Source organism: Anopheles gambiae, chromosome 3, assembly GCF_943734735.2.
Source record: "Anopheles gambiae chromosome 3, idAnoGambNW_F1_1, whole genome shotgun sequence".
In the NCBI taxonomy this organism is placed as follows: Eukaryota; Metazoa; Arthropoda; class Insecta; order Diptera; family Culicidae; genus Anopheles; species Anopheles gambiae.
Window position 1 is genome coordinate 95,664,992 of NC_064602.1, and position 16,727 is coordinate 95,681,718.

At 46.2% G+C, this 16,727-nt stretch overlaps 1 protein-coding gene across 3 annotated transcripts in view; it reads right to left on the minus strand.

The window, feature by feature from the left end:
• The window catches only part of LOC1280507 (uncharacterized), a 32,998-nt gene that overhangs the window by 8,752 nt on the left and 7,519 nt on the right, over positions 1-16,727 (minus strand). For 2 of the 3 annotated variants that reach the window (XM_061661479.1, XM_061661478.1), the window contains exon 2: positions 13,964-14,092. In XM_061661479.1, coding sequence (XP_061517463.1) covers positions 13,964-14,060 — 97 coding nt within the window. In that variant the 5' untranslated portion in view covers positions 14,061-14,092. Of the gene's footprint in view, positions 1-587; positions 908-1,832; positions 1,910-13,963; positions 14,093-16,727 lie in introns of all 3 variants that reach the window. The other variant, XM_061661480.1, reaches the window with a different exon arrangement.

The window sequence follows — 16,727 nt, forward strand, 5'->3', positions numbered from 1 at the left end:
CGACAGGTCGCTCTACTTTGTACCATTGCCAGACTTTGCTCCACTAGTCAGACGCTTGCAAAACGCCCAAGCCTGCCGGGTGTGGCTGCCGCTCGGTTTGGTGTAAGTTTATTAAGTGTGTTATCGTGTTTGGTTACGGGACGACGGGAGACACAAACGGCCGCCGGAGTTAGAGTTGCAGCAAATCGGGTGCAGCAAATGACGCGCGCGCGCGCGCAAGAGTGCCTGTGCAAATTAGTACCGTGTGCAGTGGTATGACGATTCAAGCAGAGTTCGAGAATCGATGTAGCGGATGTCATTTGCTTTCAGGTTAATAAACAGGGTGATGGGAGGGTGTTTTATGCTTTTCAAACCCCGCAAACGCGCAAACACAGCACGACACGACAAGCGCAAGTTTTAGTGCAAAAAAAACAATGAATAGTGTGTGAAAGAATGGGTGAGAAAGGGAGGAAAGGGTGTTGGGTTGGTAGAGCGAAAACAAACCACTGGGATTGTCACAGGGAGCACATTACAAACACCCTCTGGGTGTATGAGAAGGAGACACACTGGTGTAAAAACAAGGAAGAGAGACTGTTTTCCACACTAACCGATACGTTTCACGTGCACATCCCTATTGAACGAGACACGTGGTCCGGGCGAAGCGCCGGCTACGACGGTTGACGACTCGACTTCCGTCATCTTGCCTATGGTCTGTGTGCCTTTTCTGCCTGCCTGTCTGCCTGCCTGTCTGCCCCACGGAGACAAGACTACCGCACCGGACTGGGAGTGCTGCAACCGACGATCATGGTGGCTAGCGTTTGCTTCTAGCGCGACTATATAGTCGAACTATCGGATGGAGGGAAGACACTACTGCTAGGCTCTTACACTGCTTACCAATCGAAATTAGGCAACAAATGTGGAAGGGTGGCTATTTAAAAAAAACGAGATGGAAAGAACAACAAATGGACTGATGAAAGAAACAAAAGGAGATGATGGTGATGATCATGTGTTGATGATGTTGAATCAGAGGAGCAGAAGAAGGAGCTGATCAGAGAGAGAGAGGGAAACCCTTTCATGCATATGCACCTGTGCTAAGTGAACGCTTTATGAAGAGTTCCGTTGGTGTGATGGAGCGTGTTATAAATGCCAATGAATCGATTTTTGTTGTAATTACTTACACTTTAGGTTGCTATTAAGGTGAAGGAGACACGATGACGGCTCGTGCTTAGTGAGCGCATGCACTAAGTACATCAAATCATGATCGAACTGTGTGAGGTTATGATTAGGCTAAGGATGCGCATATTCAAATGGACGATCAATTATACTGTGTAAAATGCTCAGTGAAGAGACAGGAGCATTTCTAGCCCTTTCGAACTGCTATAAATCTATGAAATGAACAATGTTAGTATCCTCGACTACTCTAATGAAGCATGCTTAATACAGGTGGACATATTCTTGCTGGAAATTGCAGTCTTGGAAGTTGTAATTTGTATTGATTGATCCGTTAATTTAAGTAGATTTTATAAAACAGTCCAATAATCTGAAAATTGCTTCAAAATACAATACAAAAACTACAAAGAGGACAAGTTCTATGCGCACTAATTACACTACAATTCTACGCAGGCATCAGCTATACATCAAATCCAACAACGAATCTTGTCTCTTCATCAACTACAATGTACAATCTAGATCGCTCGGTCCCTAAAAAACCCTATGGTTAATGATTAATGACCAATTTTATGAAGCTTCAGCGCAGCCTCTGTTGCTCATTGCGCTGCGCCTCGGTGACTAATTAACCGTACATGAGGCATTTTTTCCCGGATAGTTCTTCCCAGTACGGAACCACCACTTACCGCCTGATAATTCCTCTACCGATTGGGCTCAGATCCAACGAACGCAAACGTCCGCTATCGCGCGCACAGGTCAATGTCTGTAATCAAAAAGAATTAAAAATAATAAAGATAAAACTCATCCGTTACCGGGGGGTAGCTGATGTAGCTTATGCTGGTGGTTTTCTTCCGCAGATACGACGCATTTCCGGACCATTCATCAACCCCAGTGACCTTGATTCGTTGTTTGTACCCCGTGGTTTTTGTTGCAATCTTGCTGAACACATCTGCCCTACGCGTTTGCGAAGGTCACACGAATCGGTAACTGCACGTCGTGCTGGGAGGTGGAAGAATTATCTCCTGTCGAAGGTATCATTGCCCTCTGCAGGGAATCCTCTAGGAAGGGATGTACTACCACGGCTGGCATTGCTTCTTCACCAACAAGGCCCCATTCTGCCAGACAACAGGCAGCAGCAGCAAAACAAGATGTGTGTTGCGAGAAAAATCTACGCTCAGCCCGCTGAGGTACTTCCACCATCCCTCGAAAAGGAGGTTGCCTTCGGCGTGCCTTTTAAGGATTTGCTCAATGAGCTCACGGAGCCGCTTACGGAGCTCAGGGTCTTCGCCAGCATGGAGTCGATGCGGGTGCAAAAAACCAAGGGGGGAATAGAGTTTCTGCCCAGTGGCAATGATGGTATCGCAGCCGCTGTGTTTACTGTACCGTCCGGATGTTTGAGATTTAGTTTTGTGACAACATTGACGAGGTTGGAATATTTTTGCGCTTGCCAATTGCTCTGACAACTCTTGAGTCATTAGCGCGCACCGTTTGGGATGGGTTGTCCGGTTGAGAAGTGGCAAAATTTGATCAAATTGCGTGCTCCTTGACCTGAGAGGCGCTTTGCGAAGTAGCGCTTTCGCTGCTTGAGATGGTATATATAAGTATTTTGTACCAATTAGAGAGCGATCTGGCCTGTCAAATGACGATCATTATTGGTACTTTTGATCTTACATCGATCTTCCAATGAAGCCTTGAACCAATTAGGTACTTCCCTTTAAATTAGGACTAATTTTATTGAAAATCGACAATCACTTATAACTTGAACGCCACTTAAAGTGTCGTGTGGAAAAGCGTGCATTCCAAACTTCTCAATTTTCCCCTTACGAAATTCCATTACCTTCCAACTAGACGCACACACACGCACATTTTGGGAGGGCGGAAGTGATCATGAATTTATTGCCACGTTTTGCATGCGCGCACGCGCCACCCGGCCGCCGTCATTATGCAGTGCCATTTTAGCGACGTTTTGTTCCACCTACTGCACGTACTGTCAGTCGGCGCACGTACTGTCAGTCGGCGACTTACGTTGGTGGGTTAAATAAAGCGCTTTTGCGGTACAAAACTAGCCACATGGAGTAGTGCTAGGAAGTTAGTAAGGCGGCCTTCTTTTTCGGTCTGGTCGATACCATCCCAGATGTGTCCGTTAGGTCCGTTTGGGCGCGTTACTGCTGGGAGCTTTGGTTGCAGCGGAGAACTAGGCCATTCGCTCGCAGCGGTAAGAAGAGAGCACACACACACACGTCCAATCTATTGACTAGTTCCAGAAAGGTCAGCGTAGAAGCCGGCTACGGAAGTATGAAGTCATCGCGTGTGCGTAAGAACGATCCGTCGTGCGCCCGGGGGAGCAAAGAATGCAAACAAACGTATCCGCAAAGTGGGCAAGTGTGGGCTTACCGAACTGGATCGCGCTCGCACGCCATTTAGTGCGTAGGTCGTGGCACGGGGTACGTCCAGAGACAAATCGAAACCAAAACCTCAGCACTCCGTGCCCTGGACCTTAGCTGCACGTACAGGGTGCGTCGGGGCGTCAATAAATAAATTATTCCATCCTCTCTCGGTTTCGTGGAATAGTGTACGCTGTGTGGCGTTGTTGTTGTTGCTGCCTTACCTTGAAGGTGACGATTAACATAGACCCGCGATGGTACGGTGGCCAACGCAAAATATGTAGACTATTTTTTGCAAAAAACAAGCAGGAACAAAATGAAAAACTGAAGGCATTTGCGGAAACCGGGATTTTTACTGTCAAAGGCAAAGGGCTGTTGCGTGGAAGGGCCTCCGGAGAGAGATAGAGATCAACGAACGTATCTTTACGATCGTTACCATGGTGTTGACCTATTGGTGTGCTGAGTGGTACTCACTCCAGCTCACCTGAGAGGACCGCGTTGATTATATGCTACCGCAATGGAGGTCCGAAGGCGCCAACAGCTTGTACCAATGTCAATGACAAAAAGGTCTTTCAACTATCCGAACACCTCTTGGCTGCCAGCGTAACCGTCCAAAATTTTGACCTCCAGACATTCCGACTTCCTACTCTGCGCGGGTCTCCCCCATATATGGAAGCTTCTCAAGTGCGACCAACGGGCGCGCATCGTGGGATGTCTCGCCCGCTCGCTCCAATGTCACGGACATGCGATGGTGATGAAGATGCGGCTTCTGCCTCTCTGTACGCTATCCTCAGCCACGATTGTACGCACAAACCAACAGCAATTGCATCCTTAATAAGTCATTAAACGCAGATTTATCGGCAATTTCGACCACTCGATCGTTAACAACTCCCGTTGAAAGTTGACTCGCTCTACTGCCGCTACTACTACCTCTGATAGGCTTCCGTTCTTTTTATGTCACCCGTCCTCTCTCTTTCATGCGCTCTCTTTATGTAGATTGGTGAAGTTAGAGAGGTATCGCATGACATCGATCGCTTCGTCACGTCGTGGCTGTGTTTAGTCGTGATAGACCGACAACGACCTGCGAGAACAAAACGGAGCACAGCACTAGTTCCACAACAGTTCCGATTTGCCACGATCGAGATCAGCAAACGACCTTCGAAGGCTCTAGGTTCCTTCACACATACACACACACACCGGTTCTTTCGCTTCGTAGAGTTTAATTATTCCGGTTTTACCAGCCTGCAACTGCATGATCCTCAAGCCAAGACAAAAAAGCCTTTCCCTTCTTGGTGCACAGGGACCCGGGCGGAACGGTGAAAAAACCTGCCCTGAAGCCCAAAAACCCCACACAAACGATCCAACGATCGGTGCGCTTCAACTTCAGCGCTGGTTATTGGCTGTGTAAATTTGCATTCCGTTTCCGTTTCGCTTGCGCTCGATGAACAACAGTTCGGTGCAAGCATTTTTGGGTTTGAAAGTTTCAAAAAATTCACCAGAAAAAAAAGCCAGGCCAAAAAGGAAAAGAAAAGTAAATCAATCCACAATCGGTGCTCACGGGGCTCAAGGTTCCTTAAAGGCACGCAGCTCAGGATACATTCTTGCGAATGCTTTCCGATTCGTGCGGGAGGGCGTGTAGCGACGAGTTCAAGAAGCAGCACCGCAAAGCGCTGCAAATAAGGCTCGCTCTGCGTTAGCAATAAAATGAAACAAATCGCAAAAATATGCTAATTGTGTGCTGATTAGGATCGATTTCGGAACGGGGCGTCACCAATTAATGTTGGAGCCTTCGCGCGACCAGCCCGGCCCATGCGTCGAACTGACGATATTAGGCGAAATCAAACAAAATTGATGTTCGTTTTGGAAGGACAGGGGTGAGTGGGTCGAGCAGGAATCGTGCAGTGCGGAAAGAATCGACAAACAAAAATTAAACATTGAGGCGGAATGCTGTACCCGATTAAAATCCTTTCCCTCCCTGCGCTTCGAAACAGTCCGTAAACGACACCACGATCGGAAAGGGATGATCAAATAAACAAACAACAAACGTACCCGAGATTTGTGGCCGTAAAGATTGGGAGGTAATCCGACGGGGAAGCTTTGCTTGTTATTAATTCAGAACATTTTTTGCAAAAGCCTTCACCAAACTCCAATCCGAGGCTTCCGAGGCTTGCCTCACATTAGCGTGAATGATAAAGCGAACTTCCTAATTTGTAGGCGCTTGGCGAAATGGCGACGAAAGCATTTCTTTCCGTGTTGGTTCTTGCCTTTAATTTATTTCACTTTTCAGCCCAGCTCCAATGGCCCACGGTTTGGTAGGAGCTTCTGTCGCGACTTAACAACCGATTAACAAATGGCACTCATTGGCTGTTTATGGCTGTTGTGTCGGAGGGTGAATTTTTCATCAGCCAATTTACGACATTTCTCCAGTGCGATAACGGACTTGGGAGTACGGGAGCATATTTTAAGATTTGTCAAGCCCGCGTGATGAAAAATTTCCAATCAAATCGTAAAAATTAATCGGATTTACGGGAAGGCAGGCGCCGATCTGATCTTCATTAAAGTGATGATACATTTTTAAAGGGTTTCGATTATATACCTTAATGGACTTGGGTTAATATAAATATATTGCTTTATTTCATGCAAATCTTGAAGAAATGCTGTGTGAGTTGTACTGTAATAATGGTTCGAGATGTAAACTCTCAATATTTTGTTGTGTATGGATCATGTCCTCAATAGAAAGACAAGTTGAGTTATACTATATTCAGCTAAATTCTGTCACATAATGTAGTACCTTATCCTTTAGGATCAGTTGATCTACAAGAGATTCTACAACACTCCAGACATTCGCCAAGATGCGAGTTCTTCGAAATTAAGCACACTCTAATATTTAATTACGCAAATCTGGTTCACATCACTATTCAAGCATCAACTGACCTACTTTGATTAACAAAGAGCGTAAAAGAGGCATGAATATTGAACGTGTTTTGAAAAGTAACGCATCCAAGAGATGGACGATAAAGCTCTCCAAAAAGCTTGGATAATGTCCCAAACTAATTTTGTTTGATATTCGATTCCTAGAGGGATTAAGACTTGGAATAACAAAAGAGTCTTAACAGGATCCATGCCTCAGATGTACAATGGTTTATAATTTGCATTGTTCCAAGAGTAGCCTCGTGTCATAAATGTGACTCTACTTCTTGAAGAATCGACGAATAATCGATGCATATCTGGATCTTGCTAAACTAGTTCCTTGGGCTTTTGGGATTAAACTTGCTTTCGAATACTTCAAGGTCCTATAGCTTCTTTCATTCTATAGTGATATTGAAAAGGTCTCTATCAATAAATTAAATGTCTAATACCCTCCAATACCTTGATCTCCAGTAGTCAAGAAGCTGGAGCAAGATGTTTTGTAAACAACTCAACAACAATCCCTTCTTCTCCCCTAATAGTCAGAATGCTTGCACTAATATTCTTCGTCATAAAAAAACTCTGTGTGTGCCTACATGTTTTGCCAAATGCCAACTCCATTCTAACCGATCATCAAATTCCAACATATTTTCGCCAGCCAGTGGCATAAGCGGATCAAACGATGCGAACGATAACATTTATTGACTGCCCAGGTGTTCACCGTTGGGAATTGGACGCTGTTTTCGCATACCGTCACTCTCCCTTCCCCATTCCTCCCTCACGCGCTGATCCAGTTCGCCTTCCGCAAGCTGCCTGCTGCGGGCCTGCCTGAACCACCAACAAAACCTGAAATTTTCGCCCCGAACAGTAAATGTCGCCATCGGACGGCTCGACGGTAGGATATTGCTCACTCACCGGAGGGATTGAAGTGGCCGCAGCGGCAACCGGGCCGGCACAGTCGTTTCGGCGAATTGTCGATCGGCCCACGGTGCACACGCGTGTATACTCCGCGCGCTCTCTCTCAAGGACGCCTATTTTCGATAACAGACGGCCGATACGTTTATTTTGCAACACCAAGCCCAACAAATGCTGGTCGTCAACCTGTTTTTCTACTCGGGATCGAAACAAAAAGTGGTTCGTTTTTTCGGGGGTTTTTTGGGAGCTTTTTTCCCCTCCCTTCGTTTGCTGACGGCGTTACTACGGGGGGTGGACATCGGTAAAACGTTTATTTGCTTAAAGCCCTTGGGGCAGTGCCAATCTTTTTGAAAAAGGGGGCAGGTTAAAAGGTTGTGCACCGAACAACCCAGGCGGTGTTCGATAATCGGGTGAACCGGTTTGATGCTCACACATTTGTCAATCTGTTCACGCAAGATGAACCGGTTCGATGGCATTCGGCACCCCTAAAAGCCTACTGCTGCAACGATCACTATCGGTGAATGGTTCAAATGTTACACAAATAAGACGTGGCACGAACGTTTAGCACCTTCGCAAACAATCTTGTTTTTGAGATGGGTTTAAGCGATGAAAAGCAACATTTTTATCTCTTTCAAAAGCAGCTTAACGCACATAATTTATTTCCAAACTCCATGATAAATAAGCATCAATCATAAAATAGGGTGATTTATGATCTTCAAGCTTAAAAGCACATATTCTTTTACGCGATTAACACATCGCCCGAAAGGTTCTTTCCTACGCGAAACCCATACAGTGTGCCAGATAAACAAGTTTAATACTTTGATTGTCCACTCCCATGCAAGAAGAAAAACAACCATTTCTATTCATCCAGAGATAACTCCAGGAACGGGAGGATACAGCCTTTTTGCAGACTGTCGGCGGCGACTCAATTATGTTGCAAAAACCGTTTGCACGAGTGACAAACCACACGCTGCTCATGAATTATGCAAAGCCCGTCGATTTTAGCACCTTTTAAGCAACACCGCCCCGTTGTCCCTTTTTATACAGAAAAAAAAGAAAACAGCTCATTTAAATCTGAAAGAAAACCCCTACCCGGAATGTGGAGTGGAGTGGAGTTTCGGGACCGTTTAAATCGTGCCCCCAACCCGGACCATCCACGAACATTGTAGCCATATCGCTCACAGCGCGGGTAATGAAACCCATTCAGCTGCCAATATTCCCTGTATCATTGGGCTGACCTCATTGGCGGGCCATATTGGGGTGAAAAATTTAGCACCCTTCTGTCACGTGGCGCGGTGAGTTTGTCACGAGTGTTTTTCTGGCAAAAGTGCGGAAGCTTGCAGCACACCTCACAGATAACTTCTATAATGTGCACGTTCCGTTCCGAGTACTTCGGCCCATTCTGGCGATTAACATGTTGAGCTAAGAGTGTCAAGAAGCACGACACGGTTCAACTCACGTAACGAGAGCAGACGACTAACGGGTGTTGCGCATTTGTATTCCCACCCGCTTATGGCAGCCTGAAAGCCGAGGCCCTGAAAGCAGAACGAAACGATTAACATGCTTGCTAATATTTTTTTTGGAGGACTCAACGCTTGTATGGGGTGACACACGAGGGTTTTGCAACAATACAGCAAAATAAAACCTAAAATCCCAAAATTGCCTTGGCGACAGAAAGGTAATAAAATGTTTTACGACCAAATCGATAAGCGCACGGACAACTCACAAACAGTAAAACCAACCCAAACCCAGCCGACGACAAGTGAAATCGAAGCGTTCGAATGAGGTTTTCTTTAAGGTTGGTCCATTTTTCAAAACTCCCAGGGACGTGGTGTGAAATCTTTGGTCTCCCGTTTCCTTCCGACACATCCTCCTTGCTCTCGAGTTTAGGGGAGCTTCACCTTGGCATCGCAATTATTTTGTAAGCCCATTTCTCAGAGCCGGTTTTGCGTTTTTGCGAGATGCACCCGACTCACCGTAAAAAAGGCCAAGCGCGTTGCTACAAGGGCTGCAATATCACAAAAGAATTGCTTACATAACCGCGACCACATTCCTGCCCTATTGGGGACCTATTTATATTCGACCAGAAGGGGTCGTCATCGTCGTCGGTTCGCACCGTTGAAACTGAAACCATGTCATGCGCTGGGGGCGCCTTTCTGGAGCACAACAGCACGAGTATTTGTAGCGAGAGATCAGATACTCTTTCCACACAGAACGAGCCGGAGCCGTAAAAGGAAAGCAGCTCGGGGTCTCTCTCTCTCCCCCTCTCTCACTCTGTGTGCACCACGACAACCCACCGTCATCTTCTCCACCTGGCACACAAATCAAACCCTTCAAGCGATCGATCGTCATCGAGCCGGGAGCGGATGGTGCGCAGGGGCTGTGAGTGTCACCGCTGCGAGTGTTTTCAATACGGCTCAAAAATACAAAAAAGACCCCAACCACAGAGCTTAATTGATGACTGGCCACAGTGGGTCGTTTGCTCGACCAAAGTGGAGCAGGTTAAGCATTGGACGGTTCTGAATGGTGAAATAATTGCCACAAGAGCGCATGTGGAGGCGTTTTCGTGGTTGTTCGTTGGTCGTCCGCGATCGCACGACAGGCGTAATTCTTAATTAATTGATCCGCTCCGCACCGGACATGGCCGAACGCGACGGTCCTGAGACCAGGGGCTGTCGAAGAATCGTGTCCGGCGGTGTGACTTCATCGACAGTTTTAAAAGCCCTCCCCGGTTTGCCAATATTGATCGAAATCTACTCGCATCGCAAATCTGATCGCAAGATCTCCTTCAAACTTTCATCGTTCATCCTCTACCACTACATGCTGCAGCGCGGGTAGTTGGTCACCTACTTTTCCTTGCAAGGGGAAGCGCCACAAAAGGGGATGTTCCTCCCACGAAGAAAACTGGCCCGTTTCGATCAACAGCATCGACTGGCCGGTGGTTCTGGAATCACATGAATCAGTTCCGTCCATCAATTAACCATCGGAAGGATGCTGTTCCGATGATTTCATCACTGTTTTATGATGTCGGTACTCATGCCGGTTCGAGGTGCTAGATTCGTTCCAACCATGACGTCCTCGTTGGGCACACTCGGTCTGCTCAGCTCGTCCTCGCTCTAACGTTCAGACCACCTTACCGAAGGCTACACACTTTCAAAACTCATATTTTACGACCCGTTATGTTGCTGCTGCAAATCAACCTTGCGCTATTTGGGCTTTAAAAATATTTGTTTCCAGCTTTCACCACCCCATCATCATTATCATCGGCCGCAAATAGCCCACCCTGAAGCGAAACCTCCCAGCGCCTCGAAGGGCTCCCTTGGGGGAGGTTAACATACTTGCGCAGCATAAGTTAGCGGACCGGCAGTGGAAAAACATGTTCGATGGTGGTTGAGATTTGCTCGATCGATATATTCAGCGGAAAAGCGGAATCCTACACCGATAATTGTTTATCAGCAAAGCACCATCAGTGCGAGTCGCTTCGATCGCTGCTAAATGAAAAACTCCCCCATCTTTTCGTGCCCTCCGTTGAGTGGGTGAAAGTTTGCACATTAAGCTGCGAAAGGAATTTATTAGCTAGTCATGGCTTTAGGATGAGATACTGTTTACACCTTCCCTGGGTAAGTGTTTTAGTTGGTGTTTGTTTTTCATTTTTTTGGAGGGGATCATCCGTGAACCGTGACTAGTCGGGCACGCCCTGCTTGGTTCGTGAATATTAATATTCAGACAGTGTGTATAAAAATCAGTTTTAGATTCATAAACGAATCGATCAATCAAAATTCACCTGACGAGTTCTGTGTTTTAGGAGGAAAATGTGAACTGTAAGCAAATTATACATAACTGTTTCAAGACCTGAACTAAAATCAAATAGAATCTGCACATTAGCATTGAATGAATAGGACTATTTGCAGCTATTTTATGGTAAATATCATTTCTTGATTAAATAACTTCAATTTACTGAAGAAACTAGGAAAAAAACATCAATTACCACAGCTAGAACTACAAATCTAACGATATTCCAACGAAAAACTTCAATGACAGAAAAGCGACGAACCCTCCCGTAATGAGTGTTTTTGCGTTTATCTCGCGTATAGCTATAGCTTACAACAAATAACAGCCATTATGTAAGCACATAATTTGCCATCACATCATTTGTCTTAATTTAAGAACCATTTCGGAAACGATCCTCAGCCATATCTCTCCACCTTTTGTCGACACTAATTTGTGCGAAGCTTTACGGCACCACCACCGCGAACAACGCGTCTCGGCTGCTTTTCCCTGCACTTGTAAATGGCCCACAACACACATCCTACACACACACTCCCTAACAGCCGTAACGCATTAGGAATGGTGGCCGCGTGGGATTGTTAAATATTCCAATTCATAATAAACACATCTATCGCGATGGTACAACACCTAGCAACACTTTAGATGACACCTTCCTGTACCGCGACCTGCCTCGCTTCGCAGCGCAACCTAAACGATACCGATGGTAGGTGCACGCCACCTCTAATTGATTTCCTTTGTACCGATTGCACCACCATTTCACCTCTTCGTTGGTTGCCATTTCTCCCCTTTCTAGAAGCTTTAGAGACACCTTCCTCCTTCGATTGAACATCGTTTTGTGCCACGGGCTAAAATTGCGTGGACGTGGAGCTCGTGCAGACGGGCGGCTGGTTCGATTGCGCTGAAGGAGAATTCAAAACACAAACCTACAAACACACACACACAGCACAATGAGTGCACAAGTTTCTTCGCCCCGATCGCAAATAAACGAGCTCATTAGGCAGCGGGCAGGGCAAACGGTCGCACACCTCACCAACATTTGCAATGGTTAAACATTTGCCCGAAGGATTTACACCTTTTTTGCGCGCAAGGGCTCACACACCGGGCAAGGGGTTCAATAATCGAGAACGGGGCGTTAAAACGACGACACTAATGGTCAATTAATACACCTTGTTTCTAGCGACCGTTGCGCCGCATTCGCCCAAGGCACTGAGAACCTCGCGGTTCTTCGTTCTTGCCAATGAGTCCTGCGGGCTACATTTGCGCTTGAAATCGATGGTAAACATCCGTCAGACGGGGTTGCCGATAGCGAACCGATGCATCGGGGCATTTTTCACACCCCAAAGCGGCGACGCCTGACAGAGCGGGCGTACAAGATCACTTCCATCCGAGTGTGCGTTGTCCACCCAATGTGTTTGTCACTTTAAGGCTCTCTCGCTCTCTCTCTGCTTACACCTACCAAGGAGGGTCGATGACAGTCCTGGGGTTTGTCACCTTCCCTCCGAAACCAAACCGACCGGATCAGTAAACCGAACCGCCCCACCGCGGCTGATGTCATCGTCACAAATAGTCGGCTTAATCATATGCGCCATACCACCAGCGCGCACAGTACTTGCCAGCTTTTCGAGCTTTTGCATGGTGGCGAGCGAGTTTTGTTTTTAGACAGACGGCTGGCCGAGACACTGAAAGCAGCCAACCATCCTGGTGGGGTGTTGTTTTTGTTGACTTTTTGGTGACGATCGATCTGATGCCGAGGCACTTCAAGCGATGGGTGCTTTCGACATCGAAAAAATCTTTATTTTGAGACAAAGAACAAGAGACTCTTGTTTGCATTCTACGAATAATAGTGTGATATAAAATTTAAGTTTTTCAATATTTTTAGCTATTTTTATCTAAATTCAAGTTTATGTGGCACTTTACACCTAATTTGCCCTTAAATTGGAAGAGCAAACTAATAAAAAACATTTCCTACAGTGCGATCGCTGCACACTCTCGTCACACTGGTCCCCACCCTGCTGTCAATCTAGGTCATCTAATCAGATAACATATTAACCAACCTTCCGTATGCTACTTCCTCGCGACCAAAAAAAAGCAGTACTCGCTTCAATGGTTCACCACCACCACCGCCGAGATCAATGACATCATCCCCCGACGACCAGACGACGGAAGAAAGTTGCCGTTCCAAAAATATGCATATTCCGTCAGCCTTCCCGATTTGTCGATTTGTCCAGCGAGAAGGTGAATAAGAAATGGCGACAGCAAAAACACAACAAAAAAAACCTGAGCAAACGAGCGAGCGACGCTTTCCACCTGGCTGAGCGCTTTCCCATCACCAGCAGAACTGCAGAACGGGATCGCATGCGGGTGGAGATGGTAATCAGCGCGAAGGTCGTCTCGGTGTGAAGTAAAAATGGTAGCGGTCAGTAGGTAAATTCGAAAGATTTATACTCTACATTCGAAATCTACAACACACTAACACACTACCAATTAATACGCCGTGCAGGAGGGATGAAAAATGGTGCGCACTGAAGTCATTCTCTGGCTTGGTCCGCTCTGGAGACACGACAACCATCAGGCCGAATGAATTGTCCCCAACGAGGAGAGTCGTGTTTTGGGGGACTGATCAAGCACACTAGCCAGTGTGCAGTGTTTTCGGCGCACAGTAATAATAAATGTGTACAAGCAACGTTGACTTATGCTGTGCACTTTTGCTGTGTCCCGCACACTCGTTGCCCACCGGCGGTAAACATATGCTGCGCCTGAAGAAGGTCAACTGGTGCTCGGTTGATGGTGTCCAGCAGATAAGATAGCGGTGTAACACTTACCCGCGGATTGGTGGCCCGGAGTATTGTCAGTGCGGAGGAGTGGTGGGCTTTTATTTCGATGATGGCGATGCTTCTGCTTAAGCAGCAGAAGAAGCATTCAGCTTCGTACAATCGTCTTAACGTAATGTGCTGCAATGAAACGAAACGATGCAATTCGTTAGTCACTTTTGGTTTTGGAGTCAAACTTTGCGCTGTCTGCGCGGTGGGAATGAGCTATTTTGGGAAATATTTATAGCAAAAGTTGTATTTACTAGGACAAACAACATCATTTAGTTTGTTGTCTGTGTTGTCGTAAAAATAAATGACAATAAAGCACATTATCTTTTATTGCAACGTCAACGGAATTGATGCAACGGATAAGAAATGACAAATCGTAAAATGGGCTCAAGTGTCAAATGAAAACCAATTTATGATGGGGAAACAACACTGGTTGGCCTAAAAACTTAAACCGACAAAATCAACCATCATGTCTTATCTACTTTCTGATGCTCATTTTCGAACAAATTACGGAGCATTTTTTCTTGACTAAACTCTTGCAGCAACTGGCGGTTAGATCGTTACCACGCTTATCATAACGTAATCTAACTGGGCGACTGGGAACTCGGCCGATTTTTTGACAGTCACTCAAAACCAGTACCATCGACGACTCTAAACACATCATTTCACCATTTCAGGCTATAGTTTGGTGCATTACCAAACCCGACTGAGTCGCTTCTCTCTCTCTCTCTCTCTCTCTCTCTCTCTCTCTCTCTCTCTTTCTCTCTCTCTCTCTCTCTCTCTATCTCTCTTTTTTTATTATTATTTTTTTCGCTACCTTCCTCCGTAGCTCCCAACCAGTCCGTTCGGACAAGGGAGCGTTCGTAAGTAGCGTTCCGTCGCGAAACGAAGCCGACGATTCGCACCGCCAATCGATTCGTTCATCTTCCCGAAACGGCACACGCAAAATAGCCCTGTTTGCCCACTTTCACGCCAAACAAAACGAGCACGATCCACCCACAAAAGCTAAAGCTGGGGGTCCTGTAGCCAAACGCTGCCGAGCGGATAGCCACTGGAAGGGCTGCACGGTTGCGGCACCAAGACACCCGCGGTTGCACATTCTACACACAGGGTGAAACGCTAACCAATGTGGTCTAAAGGTGTCCGATCCAATGGTTGGGGGGGAGATTTTGAAGATAATTTTGAATGGCTTTGGAACCATTTGCACGTGAAATGGGAGCTTGGCACGCAAAAGTAGCAAAGTTTGTGTAGCTTAGGATCTTACGATCTTGTTTACTCATATCTTGCATTGTTTGCCGTTTAATTTGTTTATTTTACAAGATTATTGTAAACTTTACTTCATCTTAATTACAAAATAGCAAACTAATTATCGGAAAAGATTTGATGAATAGATTGTGTAAATGAATCACCGCCACAACAAGACAAATGTTACACCAACTGCATCCAATCTGTCCGGTAAGTATATTGCCATAATAACCCTAATTGTGCCATAAAGCTATTATGGCTAGCTTCTATACTGATTATTGTTTTAGTGGTTTGAATTATAGGTAACATTCAATTTTGCAGTGAATCAAATTGCTTCACTAAACAAAAAACTGATCAATGATGATATTAAGCCTCTGCCAGTCTAACGACACCCCGAGCGCGACACCAAAAATTCCCTAACCAACACGCATTTGCCACTAACAACACGTCTATCTCGCCCGTGATGCTACCCACGGGGTACAAAGTAGTTTGCAAACAACAACAACAACAGCAAAAAATCCCACTGAAGAATAGCACCAACAACAGCAAATCTCTCGCCTTTTTGCCGTTTTGCCAGCCTTTATCGAGGCGATCGTTACGTAAGCCGGACTCGGGATACGTAACGGGCCAAACACCGTATCGGAACGTCATCTCGCGGACCTTCTTCCAGCCGAGCCGAACAGCAGGCAGAAACAGGCAGAGCCAGTGACAGAGCTCCTCCTCATGGGGAGACCTCAGCAAGTTCACCGAAAGCGAAAACCTACACACAAAACGGCTCGCACACCTCGCACCGGCTAGCACTAACATCGTTCCTCCCTTATACACACACACTAAAACGACACTTTGACGACTCCCACACTACTAGCGCCTTCTCTCTAAACGAATCAACACCCAACGCACAACCACCACCATCTCCGAGGGGCGCCGTATTGAGCACGTACCCCGATCGGCAATCGGTCACGATTTTCACGTACAAATATTCCAAATTGGCAACGCGCCAGCAAATGGGCCACTTTTATGTCATTGTTGTTGGTGGTGGGTACAATCTCCCCCTTTAGGCGCTTCCATTGCGATACAGCAGAAGAAAAATGCCACCAATTTCAATGGGGCGCCCTAATAGCCGAAACCTCCGCATCCGCCTCTCATAGCCACCAAATGTTTCCGCCTGTTTGACATTGGGCACGCACCGTGGCGAGGGCGGTATTAAATTATAACTTCCGATGTGGTGTTGGGGTTTTTTTTTCTCTCTCTCTCTTTTTTGAAGCTCACCGGTGGAACCTTTTATTACTTTTCGACTGTGCTTTACAGTGTACAGGCAAGACGCACAGTTTTGGGAGCCTGATGGTATATTATTACACGATTGTACTTCCTATAATTATGGCAAAACGATCGAGGGCATATGCAAAACCGATGATCTGATTGATTTTCATAACGATCATTTGTTTAAGCGGTGTAATGAGTTCTCGTGGCACAAGTGCGTAACGAGTGGGTAGTGTGATCTTAAAAAAGTGGAACGATCTTG